At 42.7% G+C, this 27,936-nt stretch overlaps 1 protein-coding gene across 2 annotated transcripts; it reads right to left on the minus strand.

The window, feature by feature from the left end:
* Positions 1-330: 330 nt before the first annotated feature.
* Positions 331-24,411, minus strand: LOC118369472 (suppressor of fused homolog). 2 transcript variants are annotated; one of them, XM_035753877.1, is made up of 12 exons: positions 24,049-24,411; positions 23,507-23,641; positions 20,014-20,150; positions 12,254-12,396; positions 12,028-12,113; positions 11,843-11,915; positions 11,532-11,685; positions 7,500-7,602; positions 6,849-6,983; positions 6,378-6,516; positions 6,220-6,288; positions 331-2,245 (listed from the first exon to the last, which is right to left on the minus strand). In XM_035753877.1, the coding sequence occupies exons 1-12, from the start codon at positions 24,198-24,200 to the stop codon at positions 2,156-2,158; spliced, it is 1,416 nt and encodes a 471-aa protein (XP_035609770.1). In that variant the 5' UTR covers positions 24,201-24,411; the 3' UTR covers positions 331-2,155. The 2 variants fall into 2 exon arrangements, with proteins under 2 accessions (XP_035609770.1, XP_035609769.1); XM_035753876.1 differs by having other exon boundaries at positions 11,532-11,688.
* Positions 24,412-27,936: the final 3,525 nt, after the last annotated feature.

Raw genomic sequence — 27,936 nt, forward strand, 5'->3', positions numbered from 1 at the left:
TATCCAATAAATGTCGTTCCACTTCATGATTGTGTCCCACTTGTTGTTGATTCTTCACAAAAAAATACAGTTTTATATCTTTATGTTTGAAGCCTGAAATGTGGCAAAAGTTCAAGGGGGCCCGAATACTTTCGCAAGGCACTGTATATAAAGCGGTTACTGAAAATTGCATACTTCATCACGGGTAGATATGTGCACCACGTTATTGCTCTACAGTGGGGGCATCTTGCTAGCTTTCACTCATATTTTTTAAAATATATACTTTGTAGTCACCAGAGCATGTCTCATTTATTTACACTTTAGTACGTCAATAGACCAAAAAACACTGACTTGAATGTACACTTGTTTAATGCACTTGTGATTACATAGAAACAGGCAGTTAAGTAATTCATTCACTCATAAAATAACAGTACTACAAAACTCACCTTTCAAAAATGCCCTAATAAAAGCTCTTTTACATGTTCACCCGGGAATAAAACCAGAAAGACACAGTAAAATATATATTGCGAACAGGAGGCCACTGTAGAAAGAGAAGAGTTCACTCAGCTCCTGTTCTGGACTACCTAGCTATGGAATGCAGTCATGGCATTAAGAGACATCTGGGATGCCGTATTGTGTATGAAGACCGAGGTCCTTGATCGAAACCGATGTACATTAAAACACAGGAGCGATAGGCAGTGGAGAGTCTAGACGATTACACGGAGTCTAAACATTAAAGCCTCGGTGGACTGAAACGGCGGCGAGAGTCAATCTGCGAGAACACAATACATTAACGGAACAGTTGAGGACACGCATTGTGACAGCGATAAAAGGACAAAGTATCACAAGTTTTGGCTTTGGTATCAAAATTAAAAGAATGAGTTTCCAATAAAGTATTGATCAGAAACGTGGAGTCGACCGAGGGTTTGACAAGTTCTATTGGCCTCCTAAAAAAGCAAAACACAGAGATGGGAGGAATTAGTGCGAGTTCGATCAACTCTGATTCAATGAAAGGACAAGAGACCAACAGTTACTGTCGTGTGTTTAACTTTCTCACTGATTAACTTTGTGTGGCCACATGGGATGTTCTCTGATACGCTCTCCCACATTTCACTCTCTCAGCCCTTATACAAACTCTTACGAACACAATCTTTCCACTGATAGTAGTTAAGTCATTGTAGAGATTTAGGAGATACATTTCATGAGCAAGTTACAGAATAGGGTAATCTTGATCTAAAAATCAAATGAAGGGGAAACAATACACACAGAAAATATTACTCGATAAAATAAAATCGGGCTCTCTTGGCAAAGAGGGACAACTAAGATCTGACAGACACACAATAGAATGAAAGCATTATGTGGTTTGATTGATTTTAACAGAGTCGGCAGGGGTCTTCGAACTTTCCTTGCCAAAATATGGCAAAATAAAAATAAGATCTCATCAGGTGAATGATAATGGCAGGGAGAGATGATCAACATTTAAAAATGAATAGATTTGGTATAGTTTTTCATTATTTTTACCTCACCAGTTATAATTAGCGACATTCATGAAAACATTGAAATAAACAAAATTCCACAAAAAAAAAAAACATATGTTTGAACTAAATCAACTGACCCTGCATCTTGCTTGTGTTACAAACTTATCGAGTCTAGTGGATGTCTCTTTTTAACTAGACATTTGACCCATTCACAAGGCATGGCAACCACGTCTCATCTAACAAGGCAGCTATTTGGGGAAACAGGTTTCCAGAACATTTCCAGATGTTTCTAAAGGTTTGAAAAACCCAGTAGAAAAAGGTGGGTAGGTCAGAGAAGGCAGTAACAGTCTACAGTCAAAGGAAGATGTGATAGACATCCTGCAGTAGCCGGGTCAGGTTCTCTCGCCCTGGGTATACAAGGCAGACCAGAGCCCCTGGAAAAGAGCATGGTTGTGCTCAGTAGGCACAAAATGAGAGATAAATATCCAAAACGTGTGTGTTACCAGAGCTACTATCTGAACTTGTCCAATAAAATAAAAAATAAAAACTTGTTTTCATATTCTGCTGCAAAACACTTTGCTACAATTTGTCCTAATGAACATGTCCCATTTAAAGGCTGGGTGAATAAGTCCATCCATGGGAACTGACTGTGTAAGGAGGTCCAGAGTACTCTGAAAAGAGGAGTGGGGATCCCAGTCTCACTGCAGAGGGTTGTCAAACACAGAGTCAGGCAGGACCGAGATCTTCAGTTTCTTCTCTGGCCAGCTATATTCCTTCGGTAACTTGGTCTGGAAGGAGGAATCAAAACAGGAGAAAAACATTTAATGACAGACGCAAAACAAAGTTACAATTCTGGAAACTTTGCAGGGTTTTTTCCCCTTGCCTGCTTATTACTGTAATCCTCAAACCAGGATTTCTGACAAATCTAGGAACTTTTCTGTAATTTCCCAACCGTAATACTTAATAGGCCGGGGATGCAGATACATAGGTCGTCCCCCCTGGAAGCCGTCCCCAGAGCCAGAGATCCTAATCACATTTGGCGCATGCATTTCTTTACCTATACTTTATGCACACATTTTCATGGTCACCCTCCCTTCACATTTCTCACCCGTGAATGATAATTCTTCAAGTTTTACTGGTGAAACGTCCATGCAGCATCTGCATACCAACCTTTGGACCTCAATCAGTTTCATGGAAATATGCATTTATGAGTGTTGATTTGAATTATCGTGCATTCGGTAAGAATTCAAGACCTTGACTTTTTCAACATTTAGTTATGTTACAGCCTTATTCAAAAATATATTAAATAGGTTATTTTCCCTCATCAATCTAAACACAATACCCCATAATGACAAAGCAAAAACAGGTTCCTAGAAATGTTTGCAAATATATATATATATATATAGTACCAGTCAAAAGTTGACACACCTACTCATTCCAGGGTTTTTCTTTATTTTTACTATTTTGTACACTGTAGAATTATAGTGAAGACCTCAAAACTATGAAATAACACAAAGTGTAAAACAAATCAAAATATATTTCATATTTGAGATTCTTCAAAGTAGCCACCCTTTCTTTGCCTTGATGACAGCTTTGCACACTTGGCATTCTCTCAAACAGCTTCATGAGGTAGTCACCTGGAATGCATTTCAATTAACAGTTGTGCTGTGTTAAAAGTTACATTTGTGGAATTTATTTCCTTAAGTCAATCTGGGAAATTTCAAGAACTTTGAAAGTTTCTTCAAGTGTAGTCGCAAAAACCATCAAGCGCTATGATGAAACGGCCCCTCATGAGGATCCCCACAGGAAAGGAAGATCGAGTTACCTCTGCTGCAAAGCATAGGTTCATTAGAGTTACCAGCCTCAGAAATTGCAGCCCAAATAAATGCTTCAGAGTTCAAGTAACAGACACATCTCAACATCAACTGTTCAGAGGAGAGAGACTGAGTGAATCAGGGCTTCATGGTCAATTTGCTGCAAAGAAACAACTACTCAAGGCCACCAATAAACAGAAAAGACTTGCTTGGGCCAAGAAACACAAGCAATGCACATTAGACAGGTGGAAATCTGTCCTTTGGTCTGATGAGTGCAAATTTGAGATTTTTGGTTCCAACCACCATGTCTTTGTAAGGGCTATTTGACCAAGGAGATTGATGGGAGTGCTGCATCAGATGACCTGGCCTCCACAATCACCTGACCTCAACCCAATTGAGATGGTTTGGTGTGAGTTGGACCAGAGTGATGGAAAAGCAGCCAACAAGTGCTCAGCATATGTGGAAACTCCTTCAAGACTGTTGGATAAGCATTCCAGGTGAAGCTGGTTGAGAAATTGCCAAGAGTGTGCAAAGCTGTCATCAAGGCAAAGGGTGGCTACTTTGAAGAATCAAAAACAAATCAAAATATATTTTATATCTAACAGTTTTTTGGTAACTACATAATTCCATATGTGCTATTTCATAGTTTTGATGTCTTCACTTTTATTCTACAATGTAGAAAATAGTAAAACGTCAAGGATTATCAATAGAAACAGGATGCACCAGAGCTCAATTGAGTCTAATAGCAAATGGTCTGAATACTTATGTAAAATAAGGTCATTTTTTAATTGTAATACATTTGCTAACATTTCTGCAAACCTGTTTTCGCTTTGTCATTATGGGGTATTGTGTGTGGATTGATGAGGAACAGTGTATAATTTAAGCCATTTTTGAAGGCGGTAACATAACAAAATGTGGAAAAAGTCAAGGGGTCTGAATACTTTCCGAATGCACTGTATGTACAGTGATGGTGTTAAACTGTAGAATACCTGTGTTGTTTCAATCAAATAACATACAGTGCCTTCAGAAAGTATTCACAACCTTGACTTTTTCCACATTTTGTTGTGTTACAGCCTAAATTTAAAATAAATTAAATAGATTTTGTCGTCGTCACTGGCCTACACACAATATCCCATAATGTCAAAGTGGAATTATGTTTTCAGAAATGTTCACAAATTAATAAAAAATGAAAAACGTAAAGGTCTTGAGTCAATAATTAACTCATTTGTTATGGCAAGCCTAAGTAAGTTCAGGAGTAAAAATGTGCTTAACATGTCACATAATACGTTGCATAGACTCACTCTGTGTGCAATAATAGTGTTTAATATGATCTTAGATCTCATCTTTGTACCCCACACATACAGATAACTGTTTACCGTCCCTCAGTCCAGCAGTGAATTTCAAACAGATTCAACCAAAGACCAGGGAGATTTTCCAATGCCTTGCAAAGGGCACCTATTGGTCGATGGGTAAAAAAAAAAAAATATCCCTTGGTGCTGGTGTTAATTTCACCAAAGTGTAATTAATGGTGTTAATTACACTTTGGATGGTATATCATTACACCCAGTGACTACAAAGGTAAAGGCGTACTTCCTAACTCAGTTGCCTGAGAGGAAGGAAACCGCCCAGGGATTTCACCATGAGGCCAATGGTGACTAAATTTTTTTATTGGCTGCGATAGGAGAAAATTGAGGATGGATCAACAACATTGTAGTTACTCCACAATACTAACCTAATTGACAGAGTGAAAAGAAGGAAGCCTGTACAGAATACAAATATTCCAAAACATGCATCCTGTTTGCAACAAGGCACTAAAGTAATACTGCAAAAGTGGCAAAGAAATTGACTTTTATCCTGAACAATAAGTGTTATGTTTGCCGCAAATCCAATACAACACATTACTGAGTACCACATTCCATATTTTCAAGCATAGTGGTGGCTGTGTCATGTTAAGGACTTGGGAGTTTTTCAGGATAAAAAAGAAACGAAATGGAGCTAAGCACAGACAAAATCCTAGAGGAAAACATTGTTCAATCTGCTTTCCACAAGTCACCAGGAGATCAATTTACCTTTCAGCAGGACAATAACCTAACACACAAGGTCAAATCTACAGTTGCTTACCAAGAAGACAGCGAATATTCCTGAGTGGCCACTTACAGTTTTGACTAAAACTGTTTGAAAATCTATGGCAAGACCTGAAAATGTCTTTCTAGCTATGATCAACAACCAATTTGACAGAGCTTCAAGAATTTGAAAATAATAAAAATGGGCAGATGTTGCAGAATCCAGATGTGGAAAACTCTTAAGAGACTTACTAGAAAGACTCACAGCTGTAATCACTGCAAAAGGTGCTTCTACAAAGTATTGACAGACATTTCATTTTCAATACATTTGCTATAGTTTCTAAAAACACGTTTCCACTGTGTCATTGTAGGGTATTGTGTGCAGATAGGTGGAAAAATAAAATCAATGTAATACATTTTGAATCCAGGCTGTAACAACAAAATGTGGAATAAGTCAAGGGGTATGAATACTTTCTGAAGGCACTGTATTTTGCCTACAGTCGTGCACAGTTGAATTCTGGCCACATTAAAGAAAAATGCAACCACTCGCACAATCCATAAATCACCTAAGAAAATGTGGTGTTTTTGTCTTACAGTAATGTTACATGGTATTATATTCTCATGTGTGGAATACTATCATTGATCTCGGCGACATTGATTCAGCTTTGATCTAACTTTATTAAACAAACACCATTCTCAACTCATCGCACAGCCTGTTCTCTGAGCAGCCCAACGAGTAGAGCAGAGTGTGCGTAAAATAGAGAATCCCACACATGCGCAGAAGCTTCGTACCGTCAGCGGTCATAAAGAGGGATCCAGAGGATCCGCAGCCACTCCATTCTTTATATTACCCCTGTAAAGAATGGTAAACGGTGTTTCCCTCACCTCCTCTCGAGTGTTGAGCTCCGATAGGTCTCCAAGCATCTGTTCAACAAACTCTTCAGTCAGCAATATCTGAGGAGGAGATGTGGTAACATAAGTACATGCAGCAAGTATGCACTTGAAGCAGTGTGTGTGTACCAGGAGCCAGTGTGTGTGTTTACCTGTAGCCAGGGTCCATGTGCGGCGTATGGGTGTTCCTCAGTAGCAAAGGCCCCCTCTACTCCAGTGGATACGAAGGTGATGGCCGTGTCTCCATTAATACTCTTATAGGTGAAGTGTCTACCATGGAGCAAACGACCCCTAAGCAGAGAAGATGACCAGCACATTAAACATCACTGAATACATACTGTATATAAGAAGTCTGCTGGATTGGAGAGCCTGCTTCTTCTCACCCTCCGTCTCCCTCTCTCACTCCATTGCTCTCTCACTCCATCGCTCTCACACGCCACTCCCGATCTCTCCCGCATTCACACACAAAGGGCTCAGATGACCCGGGTATCGTTTTAATGTAATCTGTATGTATGTGGGAAGACCCAGGCTCACCCCCAACTCCAGTGTGTGTGTGTGTGTGTGTGTGTGTGTGTGTGTGTGTGTGTGTGTGTGTGTGTGTGTGTGTGTGTGTGTATGTGTACCTGAGACAGAGAGGCAGCAGTGTTCCTGACTCCTGGTTGAATTTCAGATGAACACTTTCCAGTTGTCTGGTACGAACTAGCTCGTGAGGAATGATGGCCGCCGAACTCTCACTCTCCAGACTGTCCTTACGACTTCTAGAGAAAGAAGGGGAGTCAGAAAGAGATTTAAATGACCCCTTACGTTCAGGGGAAACAAGTCCGATGGTGGCGTGTAGCTCCCTATAAAGTGTGTGAATGAGTTTGCTATGGAACTGGACATGTGCATAAGCACTTATCTCATCTTTCTCTTACCTGTGATACTGCTGGCGCTGCAAATGGCCATTGTTTGTCTACGGAGAAACCAGGGGGAGAATTCTACCACATACAATTTCACACACCTATCACGTGTTGTTCAATGTCCCAATACTGTGTCCACACTTGGGTCTCATGGCGTGGTCTCTGGCTGGGTTAAGGGGAGGTGCATGCATGTGTATAGTCTACTCTAGAGAACACGACAAAGGAGGGGGGCGAACGCTGTTGATGTGACATCACCGCTTGAGAGGGAAGAGAAAAACAAGAGTGGGGTGTGTGTGCCTCAATGCTGACTGAGAATGAACATTTAGAGTGGGAAAGTGAGTTAACAGCAGCTGCACTGTGTGGGTATGTACTCACTGAGGCTTGTCGTGTCCTTGTTTCTGTGAGTTGATAGGGGGTAGTGCTGCTTTGGTGTTAAACTCCAGTCCTTTCCTCAGGGCTTCTCTGATCTGCTCTGTATCTGCAGTGGACAACCCATTGGGTTAGTTTTTGGACATACAGTAACATTAGGACACAAAATCACGCCGCAAGGACTTAAATCACAATATTGCTTACACTTATCGGGGTAGTCACCAATAGCTTTGCTGCAAAGAAACCACTACTAAAAGACACCAATAAAAAGAAGACTAGACTTGCTTGGGCCAGGAAACACAAGCAATGGACATTAGACTGGTGGAAATCTGTCCTTTGGTCTGATGAGTGCAAATTTGAGATTTTTGGTTCCAACCGCCGTGTCTTTGTGAGACGCAGAGTAGGTGAACGGTGGATCTTTGCATGTGTGGTTCCCACCGTGAAGCATGGAGGAGTGATGGTGTGGGGGTTCTTTGCTGGTGACACCGTCAGTGATTTATTTAGAATTTAAGGCACACTTAACCAGCATAGCTACCGCAGCATTCTGCAGTGATATGACATCCTATCTGGTTTGCGCTTAATGGGACTATCACACCTCCAGGCTGCGTAAGGGCTATTTGACCAAGGAGAGCGATGGAGTGCTGCATCAGATGACCTGGCCTCTACAATCACCTGACCTCAACCCAATTGAGATGGTTTGGGATGAGTTGGACTCCAGAGTGAAGGAAAAGCAGCCAACAAGTGCTCAGCATATGTTGGAAATCCTTCAAGACTGTTGGAAAAGCATTCCAGGTGAAGCTGGTTGAGATAATGCCAAGAGTGTGCAAAGCTGTCATCAAGGCAAAGGGTGGCTACTTTGAAGAATCAAAAATATAAAATATATTTTGATTTGTTTTAACACTTTTTTGGTTACTACATGATTACATATGTGTTATTTCATAGTTTAGATGTCTTCACTTTTATTCTACAATGTAGAAAATAGTAAAAAGTCAAGGATTATCAATAGAAACAGGATGCACCCGAGCTCAATTGAGTGTGTGCAAAGCTGTCATCATGGAAAAGGGTGGCTACTTCAAATATATTTTGACATGTTTAATACTTTTTTGGTTACTACATGTTTCCATATGTATCATTTCATAGTTTTGATTTCTCACTATTATTCTACAATGTAGAAAATAGTAAAACTGAAGAAAAACCATTGATTGAGTAGGTGTGTCCAAACGTTTGACTGGCACTGTATGTATGTATGTTCAGTTGAAGTCGGAAGTTTACATACACTTAGGTTGGAGTCGATAAAACTTGTTTTTCAACCACTCCACAAATGTCTTGTTAACAGACAGATTATTTCACTTATAATTTCACTGTGTCACAATTCCAGTGGGTCAGAAGTCTACATACACTAACTTAACTGTGCCTTTAAACAGCTTGGAAAATTCCAGAAAATTGTGTCATGGCTTTAGAAACTTCTGATAGGCTAATTGACATCATTTGAGTCAATTGGAGGTGTACCTGTGGATGTATTTCAAGGCCTACCTTCAAACTCTGCCTCTTTGCTTGACATCATGGGAAAATCAAAAGAAAACAGCCAAGACCTCAGAAAAACAATTGTAGACCTCCACAAGTCTGGTTCATCCTTGGCAGCAATTTCCAAACGCCTGAAGATACCACATTCATCTGTACAAACAATAGTACGCAAGTATAAACACCATGGGACCACACAGCCGTCATACCGCTCAGGAAGGAGACACGTTCTATCTCCTAGTGATGAATGTACTTTAGTGCGAAAAGTGCAGATCAATTCCAGAACAACAGCAAAGGACCTTGTGAAGATGCTGGAGGAAACAGGTAGAAAGGTATCTATATCCACAGTAAAATGAGTCCTATATCGACATAAACTGAAAGGCCGCTCAGCAAGGAAGAAGCCACTGCTCCTAAACCGCCATAAAAAAAGCCAGACTACAGCAGTTTGCAATTGCACATGGTGACAAAGATCGTACATTTGGAGAAATGTCCTCTGGTCTGATGAAACAAAAATAGAACTGTTTGGCCATAATGACCATCGTTATGTTTGGAGGAAAAGGGGGAGGCTTGCAAGCCGAAGAACACCATCCCAACCGTGAAGCACGGGGGTGGCAGCATCATGTTGTGGGGGTGCTTTGCTGCAGGAGGGACTGGTGCACTTCACAAAATAGATGGCTTCATGAGGAAGGACAATTATGTGGATATATTGAAGAAACATCTCAAGACATCAGTCAGGAAGTTAAAGCTTGGTCGCAAATGGGTCTTCCAAATGGACAATGACCCCCCAAGCACACTTCCAAAGTTCTGGCAAAATAGCTTAACTACTCTAGGGTAGGGGGCAGCACTTGGAATTTATGAAAAGTGTGCCCAAATTAAACTGCCTTCTACTCAGGCCCAGAAGATAGGATATGCATATAATTGATATATTTGGATAGAAAACACTCTAAAGTTTCCAAAACTGTTAAAATAGTGTTTGTAAGTATAACATAACTGATTTGGCAGGCGAAAACCTGTGAAAAATCCATTCAGGAAGTAGGATTTGTTGTTGTTGTATTTTTTTTTTCAATGCCATTACAGTATCCATTGATTTAGGACTCAAATTGCAGTTCCTATGACTTCCACTAGATGTCAGTCTTTAGGCTGTTTCAGGCTGTTTCAGGCTTGTATTCTGAAAAATGAGGGAGTAAGAGCAGTCTGAATGAGTGGACCCTGCCGTGTCACAGAGCTTTTTCATGCGTGCGACCGAGAGAATGCCTTTCTTGTTTACCTTTTATATTGACAACGTTATTGTCCGGTTGAAATACTATTGATTATTTAGGCTAAAAACAACCTGAGAATTGCATATAAACATCGTTTGAAATGTTTCTACAAACTTTACGGATACAATTTGGATTGTCTGCCTGTTGTGACTGGGTTTGAGCCTGTGGATTACTGAAGAAAACGCGCAAACAAAACTGAGGTTTTCGGATATAAAGAGAGACTTTATCGAACAAAAGGAACATTAATTGAATAAATGAATGTCTTCTGAGTGCAACCATATGAAGATCATCAAAGGTAAGTGATTAATTCTCTCTCTATTTCTGACTTGTGTAACTTTTCTACTTGGCTGGTTACTGTTTGTAATGATTTGTCTGCTGGGCTATGTTCTCAAATAATTTTAAGGTATGCTTTTGCCATAAAGCATTTTTTAAATCTGACACCGTGGTTGAATTCACAAGAAGCTAATCTTTAATCCTATGTAAACTAGTTGTATCTTTTCTGAATTTTTAAAATGAGTATTTCTGTATTTCAATTTGCGCTCTGCAATCTCACTGGATGTTGGCCAGATGGGACGCTAGCGTCCCACATACCCTAGAGAGCTTAAGGACAACAAAGTCAAGGTATTAGATTGGCCATCACCAAGCCCAGACCTCAATCCCATAGAAAATTTGTGGGCAGAACTGAAAAAGCGTGTGCGAGCAAGGAGGCCTACAAACCTGACTCAGTTACACCAGCTCTGTCAGTAGGAATGGGTCAAAATTCACCCAACTTATTGTGGGACGCTTGTGAAAGGCTCCCCAAAACGTTTGACCCAAGTTAAACAATTTAAAGGCAATGCTACCAAATACTAATTGAGTGTATGCAAACTTCTGACGCACTGGGAATGTGATGAAAGAAATAAAAGCTGAAATAAATAATTCTGACATTTCACATTCTTTAAATAAAGTGGTGATCCTAACTGACCTAAGGGAATTTTTACTAGCACTAAATGTCAGGAATTGTGAAAAACTGAGTTTAAATGTATTTAGCTAAGGTGTATGTAAACTTCCGACTTCAAATGTATGTATGTATGCATGGAAGCATGTATATAGTTCTGCAACAGAAAACAAATATGAGCCGTTCTTGTTGGACAAGTCCAGATAGTCCCTCCCTGTTTCAAAAAATAAAATGTTGGTGCCTATTGAACACAGCCCAGGTCAGATCTATGAGGGCCCATTAGAATTGTCTAGGGATATAAGTTAGAGGTGTGCGTGTTACCTTTCTCCGACAGTCTTCGTGGCTGAGATCCTATACAGATGGAGCGGCTGTCCTCTTCATCCTCGGACGGCCGGCTGAGGTCGTCCCACACACACTTTGCGCTCACGCCACTCAGGTTGGATCCCTCTGTCTCTATACCCTGGTCCACACGCTCCTGCTTAGGATGAGCAAACGAACACGCAAACATTAACACTAGCCCACACACATTAACGCACACTCAAACACATTGTGTGGACTGAACCAGCAGGTGGCACTGTTAGAATGAAAATACAATTTAAATTAATACACAAAGTAACTAATCAAGGCCTTACTTGTAAATGCGGGTCGATGTCAAACATGGTCTCTCCTCTCCTCATGTCAGTTATCAACCAGGGTCCTCCGGCACTGAACACAGACAGCATAGAGGAGAAAAGAGAATCATTAACTCGGTCACACTGGGTTAATGTGAAATAAGACTGGTCGGCTGGCAGGGAGGTATCTCATATTTCAAACTCACACATGGACCCCTCGGAGTAGCTCCAGTATTCCCTGGCCATTCCACTGTTGGGCCGCCTGCAACTCTTCTGTACACACACCCACAATCTACAGAAAGGAGAGAGAGTTAACACACCGAAAAAAAAGTAAAAGACAGGGGGTAAAAGAACACACACAGAAGGCTATTATAGACTCAACCGAGGGAGTTGAGGGGGTAGGCCGGAGAGCCTGGGGCTAGATTAGCTCACCTGCAAGAAGTTGACCAGGCCGAAGGGTGTGTGGACCGGTGATATCTGGGGGTCCTCAGTGAGCAGCATGTGTTGGATACGAGACTCACTGTTGTCCAGGGGACTGTGCCACGATATGTGGTCTCCACTGCAAAATGTGTTTTCTACAGGAAAGAGACATGGCTGTGAAAGACCACTCTGTAATATATTGGAAATACGTTACAGTTTTCATCACCAGTCAAACATCAAATGAGAAAAGACCATCAGACTGAAAGAAGAGAGAGTGATGGTAAGAATGATAGGAGAAAAAGCAAGGAAAAAGGGAGTGTATGTATACAGTGCATTCGGAAAGTATTCAGACCCCTTTACTTTTTCCAGATTTGTGACTGACCGGCTCGATTCGGTCTTATGTACAACATTTTAAAATTGTGTTTTTTTATTTTTATTTCTTACATTGGATAAAAGTAGAGACTCCGAGCTCGAACATGGTATATCATACACTACATTTGAGGAACAATGGGAAAGTTATTCTGCTTTTTAAGTTGATAAACTTGTAACCCCACTTTCCAGAAAATGGCCCTTGAATGTTTTGCTACACTTACTGGAGAGCTCTTCTTTGTCTACACCCATTGAGTATCGTTCACACCCTCTTAAGCTTTTGCCCCACCCATCTAAGTATTTACATGTGAGGCCATTTACTAAACAACCAAAGGTTTCAAGACTAAAGGCTAGTGTGTTCGTAAATTTAATTTGGAGCGCCAGAGTGTGCTCTGGGCGTTCGAAAACTAAGAGCGTTGTCAGATTGTCCGTTCGTAAAGCGCTTCACTATCGGAGCGTTCAGACCTAACAGCAGTAGTCAAGCACCCAAGCTAACTGGCTAAAGTTGGCTAGCTTTCTAGCAGCTACCAGAACAGCTCACTGTTTTCATGTTATCCAGAGTGTTGGTGACTGCAACTGTGCTGCTGGCAACAATTTAACTTTTACTGACACTATTCAACGGAACTGCACTATTCATAAATTGTAAAGTTATTCTGCACTCTGCCACGCTCAGTGCTCTGAAATCGGAGAAGATAGCTGGTAAATTCACTCAGGCTACGTCTATCAACAGTTGTTGCAGTGACATCATAAACATTCTATTGAAATGGTTACTTGCATAGGAGTACTTTGTTTAGATATTTAGCTAGCTCGCTAACTAATGAACCATGCCAGCAGCACAGTATTTATGCTGCAGTAGTTTGTTTGTCGGGGGGGCTAGGGTCAGTCTGTTATATCTGGAGTATTTATCCTGTCTTATCCAGTGTCCTGTGTGAATTTAAGTATGCTCTCTCTAATTATCTCTCTCTCGGAGGACCTGAGCCCTAGGACCATGCCTCAGGACTATCTGGCATGATAACTCCTTGCTGTCCCCAGTCCACCTGGCCGTGCTGTTGCTCCAGTTTCAACTGTTCTGCCTGCGCCTATGGAACCCTGACCTGTTCACCAGACGTGCTACCTGTCCCAGACCTGCTGTTTTCAACTCTCTAGAAACAGCAGGAGCGGTAGAGATACTCTCTATGAAAAGCCTGCATTGCTACACCCGCATTGCTTGCTGTTTGGGGTTTTAGGCTGGGTTTCTGTACAGCACTTTGAGATATCAGCTGATGTAAGAAAGGCTAAATAAATAAATGTGATAATCCCAACTCATAACTCATAACGTTACTACCCTGCATGAATCTGCAGGTAGCTAACCAACAAGGTTCAATGTTAGCTAGCTAACATTAGGCTATAACTAGCAGTTCAAATGATACGAATAATATTACTACACAGATCATACTAGCAAGCTAATGTTAGCTAGCTAGCTAACAGTACACAAACTTGTAAACGACTGACAAAATTTGAAATGTGTAATATCTGAAAATGTAGTTAGCTAGACTATCTTACCCGTAAACATGGAAGGACACTTATCCCTCTCTATCACGGATGCCATGGTTGACCTTAGAGCGAAAAGTGTTTCAAACAGCCTTCTATGCTTCCTTTTCGACAATCAAAACACCAGAATTAGCTATCATACTCTAATTCCACTGATTTCAAAACTCGGTCCTCCTGAAAGTGGAGAGCAACCCTTATGCAGTTGTACTACATGATATCTTTAAAAAAAAAGCTGTGTTAAAAAGGATTACCTACACATACCGACCAGCTCATGTTATAGACAGAAGCGCGCTACATGGCAGACCAATCCGAACTCATCTCTCGGCATGTCCAGCCCACTCATCTCCGCCAATCATGGCTAGCGGGAAGGTTGCTGTCTTTTCCATGGCTAAACCAACTAGGCTCATAATTTAACAATTTTATTTGTATTTACAGATGACATACACATTTGTTATTAACGGGATGGCAGCCATAAGAAGTTAAGACACATGGGACTTCAAGTTCCAGAAGGCATCTGCCAAAAAACATATTTTGATCAAATAAAAAAGTTGTTGTTCAAATGGCTCTCCTGTGAAGTAGACGCGCGACTTACGCATATTTTCCTAAAACAAGTCACATTGTTACATTACAGCCGTATTCTCAAATGTATTAACCTCTCTAGGGTATGTGGGACGCTAGCCATCCATCTGGCCAACATCCAGTGAGGTTGCAGAGTGCCAAATTCAATTACAGAAATGCTCATTATAAAAATTCAGAAAACAAAACATATTTTACATAGGTTTAAAGAGTAAATTCTTGTTAAACCAACCACAGTGTCATATTTATAAAATGCTTTTCGGCGAAAGCATACCTGGCCCAGAACATAGCCCAGTTGACAAATTATTACAAACAGTAACCAGCCAAGCAGAAGCGTTACAAAACTCAGAAATAGAGATAAAATGAATCCCTTACCTTTGATGATCTTCATATGGTGGCAATCAGAAGACATTAATTTACTCAATAAATGTTCCTTTTGTTCGATGAAGTCTCTTTATATCCAAAAATGTCTGTTTTGTTAGCGCGTTTTCTTCAGTAATCCACAGGCTCAAACTCAGTTAAAACAATCAGACAAAAAAATCATAATTATATCCGTAAAGTTCATAGAAACATGTCAAACGATGTTTATATTCAATCCTCATGTTTTTTAGCCTAAATTGTCTATAATATTTCAACCGGACAATAACATCGTCAATATAAAAGGTAAACAAGAAATGCACATGCGCCTGAAAAACTCTGTCACGTTAGGGTCCACTCGTTCAGACTGCTCTTACTCCCTCATTTATAAAAATACAAGCCTGAAACAATTTCTAAAGAAGGTTCACATCTAGTGGAAGGCATAGGAACTGCAAATGGAGTCCTAAGTCAATGGATACTGTAATGGCATTGAATATAAAACTTCAAAAAACACCCAAAAAACATACTTCCTGAATGGATTTTTCTCAGGTTTTCACCTGCTAAATCAGTTCTGTTATACTCACAGACTAAAGTTTCCAAAACTGTTAAAATTGTGAGTGTTTTCTATCCAAATCTACAAGTTATATGCATATCATATCTTCTGGGCCTGGGTAGCAGGCCGTTTAATTTGGGCATGCTTAGCATCCAAAATTCCAAATGCTGCCCTAGAGAGGTTAAATATTTGTTTCCCCTCATCAATATACACACAATACTGCATAATGAGAAAGCAAAAACAGGTTTTCAGAAATGTTTACAAAAAAACAGAAATACCTTATTTTACATAAGTATTCAGACCATTTTCTATGAGACTCGAAATTGAGCTCCGGTGCATCCTGTTTCCATTGATCATCCTTGAGATGTTTCTACAACTGGAAAATGTATTTAAAAAAATGTCTGCAGCATTCAAGGTCCCCAAGAACACAGTGGCCTCCATTCTTAAATGGAAGAAGTTTGGAACCACGAAGACTCTACCTAGAGCTGGCCGCCCGGCCAAACCGAGCAATCGGTGGAGAAGGGCCTTGGTCAGGGAGGTGATCAAGAACCTGATGGTCACTCTTACAGAGCTCTAGAGTTCATCTGTGGAGATGAGAGAACCATTTCTGCGGCACTCCACCAATCAGGCCTTTATGGTAGAGTGGCCAGATGGAAGCAACTCCTCAGTAAAAGGCACATGACAGCCCACTTACAGCCCACACGAGTTTGCCAAAAGGCACCTAAACGACTCTCAGACCATGAGAAATAAGATTCGCTGCTCTGAGGAAACCAGGATTGAAATCGCTTGCCTGAATGCCAAGCGTCACATATAGAGGAAACCGGACACCATCCCTACGGTGAAGCATGTTGGTGCCAGCATCATGCTGTGGGGATGTTTTTCAGTGACAGGGAGATCAGATGGGATCGAGGCAAGGATGAACGGAGCAAAGTACAGAGATCCCTTGACGAAAACCTGCTCCAGAGTGCTCAGGACCTCAGACTGGGGCGAAGGTTCACCTTCCAACAAGAAAGTGAGAGGAAGCAAGAGATCCTGCCAGAGGAATCCCCACAAAGTAATCATTGTGAATGGTTAAGTGATTTGAAAGACTTAGCGAAGTGGCACACACACACAAACACCAAGAAAGGTCTGAGAGAAAAGAGGGAAACATTTCACAGCTGTAAAGAAAATACTATTAAGATGAGAGGAAGTTTCTCAACTATTACAACATTTAAACACACTTCTCCCATCAGAGAGAGAAATGGAAATGAGACTTCCTCAGTTTCCCCAGAGCCCAGAGGAACTTAACGGTGATATGTGAATGCTAACATACACCGTTACACTTTATCTAGTACAATGCACTGGAAGCAATTTTTCAACTAAACTTTACTTGGTGATACTTTCTTCGCTCACGATTCGTAAGAAAGAAACTCTAATAAACATAGGTGTGTAGTTGCAGGTGGTATTCCAAGAAACAGAGAATATTTGCCATTTTAGCCACCAGACATCTTGCAACCGGTCAGGATGCTCTCGATAGTGCAACTTTTTGAGGATCTGGGGACCCATGCCATATCTTTTCAGTCTCCTGAGGGGGAAAAGGTATTGTCGTGCCCTCTTCACGACTGTCTTGGTGTGTTTGGACCATGATAGTTTGTTGGTGATGTGGACACCAAGGAACTTAAATCTTGACCGCTCCACTACAGACCCGTCGATGTTAATGGGGCCCTGTGTGGCCCGCCTTTTGGTGTAGTCCACGGTCAGCTCCTTTGCCTTGCTCACATTGAGGTAGAAGTTGTCTTAGCACCACACTGCCAGGTCTCTGACCTCCTCCCTATAGGCTGTCTCATTTTTGCCGGTGATCAGGCCCACCATTTTTTCGTCGTCAGCAAACTTAATGATGGTGTTGAAGTCATGTTTGGCAACGCAGTCGTGGGTGAACAAGGAGTACAGAAGGGGACTAAGCACACACCCCTGGAGGGGCCCCAGTGTTAAGGATCAGCATGGCAGACATGTTGTTTCCTACCCCTACCACCTGGGGCAGCCTGCCAGGAAGTCCAGGATCCAGTTGCAGAGGGAGGTGTTTAGTCCCAGGGACCTTAACTTAGTGATGAGCTTTATGGCCGCTATGGTGTTGAACGCTGAGCTGGAGTTTATGAACAGCATTCTCACATAGGTGTTCCGTTTGTCGAGGTGGGAAAGGGCAGTGTGGAGTGCGATTGAGATTGTGTCATCTGTGGATCTGTTGGGGCAGTATGCGAATTGGAGTGCGTCTAGGGTATCCGGGATGATGCTGTTGATGTGAGCCATGACCAGCCTTTCAAAGCACTTCATGGCTACTGACTTTCTTGGGCACCGGGACTATAGTGGTCTGCTTGAAACATGTAGGTATTACAGATTCGGTCAGGGAGAGGTTGAAAATATCAGTGAAGACAGTTGCCAGTTGGTCCGTCCATGCTTTGAGTACACGTTCTGGTATTCCGTCTGGCCCCGCAGATTTGTGAATGTTGACCTGTTTTAAGGTCTTGCTCATATCGGCTACCGAGAGCGTTATCAGTCATCCGGAACAGCTGGCGCTCTCATGCATGCTTCAGTGTTGCTTGCCTCGAAGCGAGCATTAAAGGCGTTTAGCTCGTCTGGTAGGCTCGCGTCACTGCGCAGCTCGCGGCTGGGTTTCCCTTTCTAGACCGTAATAGTTTTCAAGCTCTGCCACATCCAACGAGCGTCAGAGCCGTTGTAGTAGGATTCAATCTTAATCCTGTATTGACGTTTTGCCTGTTTGATGGTTTGTCTGAGTTGGGGTATGTACTGTGGGGACGAAATCGTCAATGCACTTATTGATGAAGCCGATGACTGAGGTGGTATACTCCTCAATGCCGTTGGATGAATAACGGAACATATTCCAGTCTGTGCTAGCAAAACAGTCCTGTAGCGTAGCATACATGTCATCTGACCACTTCTGTAGAGCGAGTCACTGGTACTTCCCTGCATTAGTTTTGCTTGTAAGCAGGAATCAGGATAGAATTATGGTCAGATTTGCCAAATGGAGGGCGGGGGAGAGCTTTGTATGCATCTCTGTGTGTGGAGTAAAGGTGGTCTAGAGTTTTTTCCCCCTCTGGTTGCACTTGACATGTTGATAGAAATGAGGTAAAACGGATTTAGGTTTGCCTGCATTAACTTCTTGAAAATAGGGGGTGCTATTTTAATTTTTGGATGAAAAACATTCCCGTTTTAAACAAGATATTTTGTCACGAAAAGATGCTCGACTATGCATATAATTGACAGCTTTGGAAAGAAAACGCTCTGACGTTTCCAAAACTGCAAAGATATTGTCTGTGAGTGCCACAGAACAGGCGAAACCCAGATAAAAATCCAATCAGGAAGTGCCACATTTTTTAAAACCGCCTCATGCCAATGACTCCTTATATGGCTGTGAATGAGCTTAGGCTTTCTGTCGCTTCCCCAAGGTGTTGACAGCATTGTGACGTATTTGTAGGCATATCATTGGAAGATTGACCATAAGAGACTACATCTACCAGGTGGTCGGGTTATGCTAATGCGTTATAGTTGAAATATTTTTCTGTCGATTTCTCAGCCAAGCAGGATGAACAAACGTGACGTTTTTCACCTACAAAATATTATTTTTGGAAAAAATGAACATTTGCTATCTAATTGGGAGTCTCCTGAGTGAAAGCATCTGAAGTTCTTCAAAGGTAAATTATTTAATTTGGTTGCTTTTCTTATTTTTGTGAAAATGTTGCCTGCTGCCAGCACAGCCTAGCATAGCATTATGCCATGCTAAACTTACACAAATGCTTGTCTAGCGTTGGCTGTAATGCATATTTTGAAAATCTGAGATGACAGTGTTGTTAACAAAAGGCTAAGCTTGTGTTTGAATATATTTATTTCATTTCATTTGCGATTTTCATGAATAGGAAACGTTGCGTTATGAAAATGCGCTTGAGGCTATGATTACGCTCCCGGATACGGGATTGCTCGTCGCTAGAGGTTAAAGGTCACCCGGCCACTTGTCCCCGGCAATTACTTCTATTTAGCCGTTATTCTACCAGGTAAACTGACTGAGAGCACATTCTCTTTTACATGCTACATGAGGAAGTTGCGGTGGAGAAGCAAGGGGTTGAAAGAACCAATTTGAAGCTGGAGTGCTCTCCTTAGCCGAAACGTCACTGACGTAGAGTGACATAAGGTTACAAATACTGACATGCACATGCAAAATCTCAATATGGAGGTAGCGGAGCCCTCTGTGCCGTGTGTGGTGGAGAGTAACAAAACTGTCCGAGCGCCTGGCTTATAATTGGTAGATAACTACCATCTCCTAACCTTACTCCAATTACTAAATCCCTTCCACACTAGACACACACACACACACACACAGAGCCTGGGTTCTTACCTGATTGGAAGACGTAGCGGGCCAGGCCCTGCATGAGTTCAGCCGGCCAGGTAGGGGGTGCGGTCTCTCCCACCTCTCTCTTCAGCCTGAACGTCAGCTCAAAGCCAAAGCCACTGGGACCTTCCTGACCTGTAAACCTGACAATACACATATGGAATACACACACTTAATTCAAGTGTTATTTGACCACGAGTCCACACAACCCATGACAACACAAACCCAATAAGGATTAGCCTTCCCTTTAGCTTAACTCCATTACTCCACTAGGGATATGACAAATGAAAAAAAGTTCTTAGCATTTAAACTATAAGAATATTCATAGAATTACACATGAATTCACAATGCAGCTGTGCTGCTGCCAGCAATGGTTTGGGTCTCTTCCAAATAGTTAAGCATTGCACCTGTACTACCATTACTGTACATCAATTCCACCGCACAAAGTTTGCAATTCCTTGTCATTTAACTCCTCAAAGTATTTGCCTTCCTCTGTCATTTTTTCCAACTGTTCACCACTACATTAAGAGTCTACTCCAAAATAATTGATTCCTTGCGCATCAACTCTAGTTATGTGCATTTTACAGGGTTCGTAGGACTTTTTCAAGCACTGGTATTTATTTTCAAGGACCATCAATATGTATAGTTCCTATTATGCAATTGTTTCTAGTCGCCATCAGAAGGCGATTCATCTACTCAATCATACGTGTTTTGTTTCACTACTTATTTACTACATACATGAGTGATATCAGTTATATGAACTGTAACTCAGTAAAATCTTTGAAATTGTTGCATGTTGCATTTATATTTTTGTTCAATGTACATTATAATAATATTAAATTGTCTTTATATATAAATTGGCTTCATATTTCACAAAATGTTAGGTCCCACAGGCTGTCCCAACACAATGACATGGAAGTGTAACAGGCCCTTAGTTGACTTTAAAATATCGCATTCTATAACCATTTGAAAAGAAACAAGTTACTAATGTGTTTGATAAGATGAAAGAGTCTCTCCGGGGCCTCAAGTTTGGGTACCACTAACCTCATCTCTCTGCTTGCTTCAATGCTTCTCTGTGCATGTCCTTTGCCTCCTTCATTGCAGCCTGACTCACAACTGTCTGTCTCACTACTCTCTATAAAAAGGTAATTTGTTATGAGAACTTAGAAATGCGGCAAAAAAAGAGCCGTCCTCGCACTGTCAACTGCGTTTATTTTCAGCAAACTTAACAATTGTGTAACTATTTGTATGAACATAACGAGATTCAACAATTGCGACATAAACTGAACAAGTTCCACAGACATGTGCCTAACAGAAATGGAATAATGTGTCCCTGAACAAAGGGGACCAAATCAAAAGTAACAGTCCGTATCTGGTGTGGCCAACAGCTGCAATAAGTAATGCAGTGCATCCCCTCCTCATGGACTGCACCAGATTTGCCAGTTCTTGCTGTGAGATGTTTACCCCCCCCTCTTCCACAAAGGCACCTGCAAGTTCCCGGACATTTCTGGGGGGAATGGCCATAGCCCTCACCCTCCGAGATCTGGGCTCTTCGATGGCCATGGCAGAACACTGACATTCCTGTCTTGCAGGAAATCACACACAGAACGAGCAGTATGGCTGGTGGCATTGTCATGCTGGAGGGTCATGTTAGGATGAGCCTGCAGGAAGGGTACCACATGAGGGAGGTCTTCCCCGTAACGCACAGCATTGAGATTGCCTGCAATGACAACAAGCTCAGTCCGATGATGCTGTGACACACCGTCCCAGACCATGACGGACCCTCCACCTCCAAATCGATCCCGCTCCAGAGTACAGGCCTCGGTGTAAACGCTCATTCCGTCGATGGTAAACATAAATCCGACCATCACCCCTGGTGAGACAAAACCGTGACTCATCAGCGATGAGCACTTTTTGCCAGTCCTGTCTGGTCCAGCGACAGTGGGTTTGTGGCCATAGGCAACATTGTTTCCAGTGATGTCTGGTGAAGACCTGCCTTACAAAAGGCCTACAAGCCCTCAGTCCAGCCTCTCTCAGCCTATTGCGGACAGTCTGAGCACTGATGGAGGGATTGTGCGTTCCTGGTGTAACTCGGGAAGTTGTTGTTGCCATCCTGTACCTGTCCCACAGGTGTGATATTTAGATGTACCGATCCTGTGCAGGTGTTGCTACACGTGGTCTGCCACTGCAAGGACGATCAGACGATGTCCTGTCTCCCTGTAGCGCAGTCTTAGGCGTCTCACAGTACGGACATTGCAATTTATTGCCCTGGTCACATCTGCAGTCCTCATGCCTCATTGCAGCATGCCAAAGGCATGTTCAAGCAGATGAGCAGGGACCCTGGGAATCTTTCTTTTTGTGTTTTTCAGAGTCAGTAGAAAGACCTCTTTAATGTCCTAAGTTTTCATAACTGTGACCTTAATTGCCTACCGTCTGTAAGCTGTTAGTGTCTTAACGACCGTTCCACAGGTGCATGTTCATTAATTGTTTATGGTTCATTGAACAAGCATGGGAAACAGTGTTTAAACCCTTTATAATGAAGATATGTGAAGTTATTTGGATTTTTACAAATTATCTTTGAAAGACAGGGTCCTGAAAAAGGGACATTTCTTTTTTATGCAGATTTTTTTTGGATTGAGACACAGCCCATGCAAAAAAACATATCTCTTAGATGTTTTTCGTTATGTGTTATGCAAATTAGATTTGATCGGAATTTCTTGGCTTTTAATGTCTTGCAACTTCAGTAAAGCAGGGCCTATCATCAATGAATAGGCTAGGAAATTCTAAACGCAATAGACCGAAGACTGAACACACACTCGGCATCATAAGCGAGAGAAAGCAGGTGGGCCAGCGTGAGGCTGTATTGCATTACTGGAAACCAAGACTATTCTGAGGACAGGTCTCCCAGTTTTGAGTTGCAGAATTGCCTTTTTGTAGCAGGTTAGGAGAACTTACGCAACAGGGTAGGATAATTAACTTGGCAGGTCAGGAGAATTAGGTGATGGTTAACTAAATTGTCCCCGAAAACCAGGACCCAGAGAACAGTCTTGGTTTCCACTAATGTGATGCTGCCAGCACAAGAGAGAAAGAGGAGGGGGCAGGCAGAAAGAACCGTGGTACGCATATGTCTTGGTAATATGCATCTCATATTGTATGCCTCGCAAATTCACCAAAGTAGCCTAAAGTACGCCTCGTCCTCTCTGGTTTTATTTAAATTACACCACTTTCCTGAGGGCATTCTAGAACTGGGGAAAGTTGTGTAAATGAACATGTTCAGCGCTGGCAAGTCTAATCAAGAACACTACAAACGGGGGTGAAAGCTGTTGGCATGACATAACTGCTTCAGAGGAACAAGAAAAATTACAAGTGGAGAGTGTGTTAGTGTCTCAATGTTGATTCTGCAGGATGATACAAAGGAGTGAAAATGATGCACAAACCATGTGTGTGTGTTCTTAGTAACCTGGTCTGATGGAGCTTTAACCTGAAGTACTATACTTACTCATGCACTCTGTTGTCTCCATACAGGTCACTGAGTCCGAAGCTGATGTAGTGCCAGTGCTCCTGTACATCCTGCGCTGCACAGCCCACGTTACGGTACATACTGATGTAGTCCAATGGATCAGGACCCCCTAACCTGTAGAGACACACTACTGATAAGTGCGATCTGCAATATTTACTCCCATTTTAAATAATTACATAACCATTGATTATTTAATTTAACTATCACACAACCCAAAATGAGGCGATTTACACACCATTGTTTGTTTACAAACTCTGTAGGCGTTTAGTGGTTAACGTTACATTTCTCCAGCCCCATTCCTCACTGGTAATTTCGGCAACAATAAAGAGCAATCACATCAAATCATACGTTCTCTCTGGCTAGCAAGCTAGATAACTAACCGTAGCGTTTTCAACATATATTATGTTAGCTAACGGAACTAACAACATTGCAATCCAAGTTAGCCTAGCTAGCTTTCGAGGAATCCGACGTTGTTGCAAAGAAATGTCTCCACAATAAGACGTCGTTAGCCATCTCCTCACCAGTATTTGACAATGGCTGTAACTTGTAAGGGGTTGGCCTGGTCGGGGTAGAGGCGCCTGCATTCCCCGTAGATTGCCTGCAGACCCGGGGGGAAGATTGACGCCAGCCCAGGGGCTGCTGCTGGTCCGTTTATAGGCCGCACCTCGTCCATCCCAGCTTTTTTTTAAATGTGGTAATACCTGAAAGGGCGACAGAAATTACTTTCTTCGCGAATATAAGGAAGGATCCCTTGGTTTAATGTTGGTTGATGAAACAGTCCCTGTATTTTTTGTTTTTGTTGATATTGCTTCCAATATATATATTTTTACTATCGGCCCCTATTCCTTGCCCGACTCAACTGCGTGACTTGTTGCTCGCTTCACCTATGAAAACTTTTCATCATTGGTTGGAGCTGTGGAAAGGAAGGGAGGAACGGCTTGAGTGACGTTTGCTCAATCCAATCAAAGTGCCAGTTTTTGATAGGCGGATCCAAATACAGAGTTGTGTTTGGCTAAAGAATTGTCAATCAATATGTTAGAACCTGTTTAAGAGCAAGTTTGATGGATTTAAATCTATCCCCACTTTTTGATCGTATTGAAATGTATCATATTGTGTGTGTATTAAATTGCAGTTATTTTCTCACCTATGCCACATATTATATTTGTTTCCAATACAGAGTTATTTCCAATGTAAATTGACTGAGAAAATAAGTAATATTTGTTAAAGCAAAGACCTGGGGAAGAGTTACAGGTGGGAGGAGAAGTGATGAATGAGCCAATTGGAAGCTGGAGTTGAGTAGGTGGCCATCAATGGCATGAGGGCCAGATTGGTAATTTAGCCAGTACCCCAGGGTTAACACTAGTCTTTTTAGGATAAGTGCCAAAGGATCTTTAAATCAAATCAAATTTTATTCGTGAAGCAAAATGCTTGTGTTTCGACAGTACAGTAATATTTAACAAGTAATATCTGACAATTTCACAACATATCCCCAATACACAATAAAGGAATGTAATTAAGAATATATAAATATATATGGATGAGCAATGTCAGAGCGGCATAGACTAACATACAGTAGAATAGTATTGTTACTGGTTAGCTAGCCAGCTATTTGTCGTCCTTAACGTAGGAGACACTGCTAGCTAGCCAACAGCTAGCCAACGTCTACTGAATAGAACTTCCGCACTCAACAACCCGGTCGCATTCCGCTTCGCTCCACAGGTAGTATCACATTTTAATTTCATTTCATTACAGCACAACGGTTTGATTTGTTTGATCGTAGCTAGCTACATAGCTAGCTACATAGCCGTCTGTGTATCAAAGATAATTGTGTAGTCTAGAGCGATTTTTCTAGGTTAGCTAGCCAGCTATTGTCGTTCTTTTAACGCAACGTAACGTAATCAACACTGCTAGCTAGCCAGCTAGCCCCCGAATAGCAGCACTGTAGAAACTATTAAACTCAACGGAACGACTTGATTAGTGTAGTGTCAACAACGCAGCCACTGCCAGCTAGCCTACAAAGTCAACAACGCAGCCACTGCCAGCTAGCCTACTTCAGCAGTACTGTATCATTTTAATCATTTTAGTCAATAAGATTCTTGCTACGTAAGCTTAACTTTCTGAACATTCGAGACGTGTAGTCCACTTGTCATTCCAATCTCCTTGCATTAGCGTAGCCTCTTCTGTAGCCTGTCAACTATGTGTCTGTCTATCCCTGTTCTCTCCTCTCTGCACAGACCATACAAACGCTCCACACCGCGTGGCCGCGGGCACCCTAATCTGGTGGTCCCAGCGCGCACGACCCACGTGGAGTTCCAGGTCTCTGGTAGCCTCTGGAACTGCCGATCTGCAGCCAACAAGGCAGAGTTCATCTCAGCCTATGCCTCCCTCCAGTCCCTCGACTTCTTGGCACTGACGGAAACATGGATCACCACAGATAACACTGCTACTCCTACTGCTCTCTCTTCGTCCGCCCACGTGTTCTCGCACACCCCGAGAGCTTCTGGTCAGCGGGGTGGTGGCACCGGGATCCTCATCTCTCCCAAGTGGTCATTCTCTTTCTCCCCTTACCCATCTGTCTATCGCCTCCTTTGAATTTCATGCTGTCACAGTTACCAGCCCTTTCAAGCTTAACATCCTTATCATTTATCGCCCTCCAGGTCCCCTCGGAGAGTTCATCAATGAGCTTGATGCCTTGATAAGCTCCTTTCCTGAGGATGGCTCACCTCTCACAGTTCTGGGCGACTTTAACCTCCCCACGTCTACCTTTGACTCATTCCTCTCTGCCTCCTTCTTTCCACTCCTCTCCTCTTTTGACCTCACCCTCTCACCTTCCCCCCCTACTCCCAAGGCAGGCAATACGCTCGACCTCATCTTTACTAGGTGCTGTTCTTCCACTAACCTCATTGCAACTCCCCTCCAAGTCTCCGACCACTACCTTGTATCCTTTTCCCTCTCGCTCTCATCCAACACTTCCCACACTGCCCCTACTCGGATGGTATCGCGCCGTCCCAACCTTCGCTCTCTCTCCCCCGCTACTCTCTCCTCTTCCATCCTATCATCTCTTCCCTCTGCTCAAACCTTCTCCAACCTATCTCCTGATTCTGCCTCCTCAACCCTCCTCTCCTCCCTTTCTGCATCCTTTGACTCTCTATGTCCCCTATCCTCCAGGCCGGCTCGGTCCTCCCCTCCTGCTCCGTGGCTCGACGACTCATTGCGAGCTCACAGAACAGGGCTCCGGGCAGCCGAGCGGAAATGGAGGAAAACTCGCCTCCCTGCGGACCTGGCATCCTTTCACTCCCTCCTCTCTACATTTTCCTCCTCTGTCTCTGCTAAAGCCACTTTCTACCACTCTAAATTCCAAGCATCTGCCTCTAACCCTAGGAAGCTCTTTGCCACCTTCTCCTCCCTCCTGAAACCCCCCTCCTCCCTCTCTGCAGATGACTTCGTCAACCATTTTGAAAAGAAGGTCGACGACATCCGATCCTCGTTTGCTAAGTCAAACGACACCGCTGGTTCTGCTCACACTGCCCTACCCTGTGCTCTGACCTCTTTATCCCCTCTCTCTCCAGATGAAATCTCGCGTCTTGTGACGGCCGGCCGCCCAACAACCTGCCCGCTTGACCCTATCCCCTCCTCTCTTCTCCAGACCATTTCCGGAGACCTTCTCCCTTACCTCACCTCGCACATCAACTCATCCCTGACCGCTGGCTACGTCCCTCCCTTCTTCAAGAGAGCGAGAGTTGCACCCCTTCTGAAAAAACCTACACTCGATCCCTCCGATGTCATCAACTACAGACCAGTATCCCTTCTTTCTTTTCTCTCCAAAACTGTTGAACGTGCCGTCCTTGGCCAGCTCTCCCGCTATCTCTCTCAGAATGACCTTCTTGATCCAAATCAGTCAGGTTTCAAGACTAGTCATTCAACTGAGACTGCTCTTCTCTGTATCACGGAGGCGCTCCGCACTGCTAAAGCTAACTCTCTCTCCTCTGCTATCATCCTTCTAGACCTATCGGCTGCCTTCGATACTGTGAACCATCAGATCCTCCTCTCCACCCTCTCCGAGTTGGGCATCTCCGGCGCGGCCCACGCTTGGATTGCGTCCTACCTGACAGGTCGCTCCTACCAGGTGGCGTGGCGAGAATCTGTCTCCTCACCACGCGTTCTCACCACTGGTGTCCCCCAGGGCTCGGTTCTAGGCCCTCTCCTATTCTCGCTATACACCAAGTCACTTGGCTCTGTCATAACCTTACATGGTCTCTCCTATCATTGCTATGCAGACGACACACAATTAATCTTCTCCTTTCCCCCTTCTGATGACCAGGTGGCGAATCGCATCTCTGCATGTCTGGCAGACATATCAGTGTGGATGACGGATCACCACCTCAAGCTGAACCTCGGCAAGACGGAGC

The sequence above is a fragment of the Oncorhynchus keta genome, chromosome 36 (assembly GCF_023373465.1).
Source record: "Oncorhynchus keta strain PuntledgeMale-10-30-2019 chromosome 36, Oket_V2, whole genome shotgun sequence".
In the NCBI taxonomy this organism is placed as follows: Eukaryota; Metazoa; Chordata; class Actinopteri; order Salmoniformes; family Salmonidae; genus Oncorhynchus; species Oncorhynchus keta.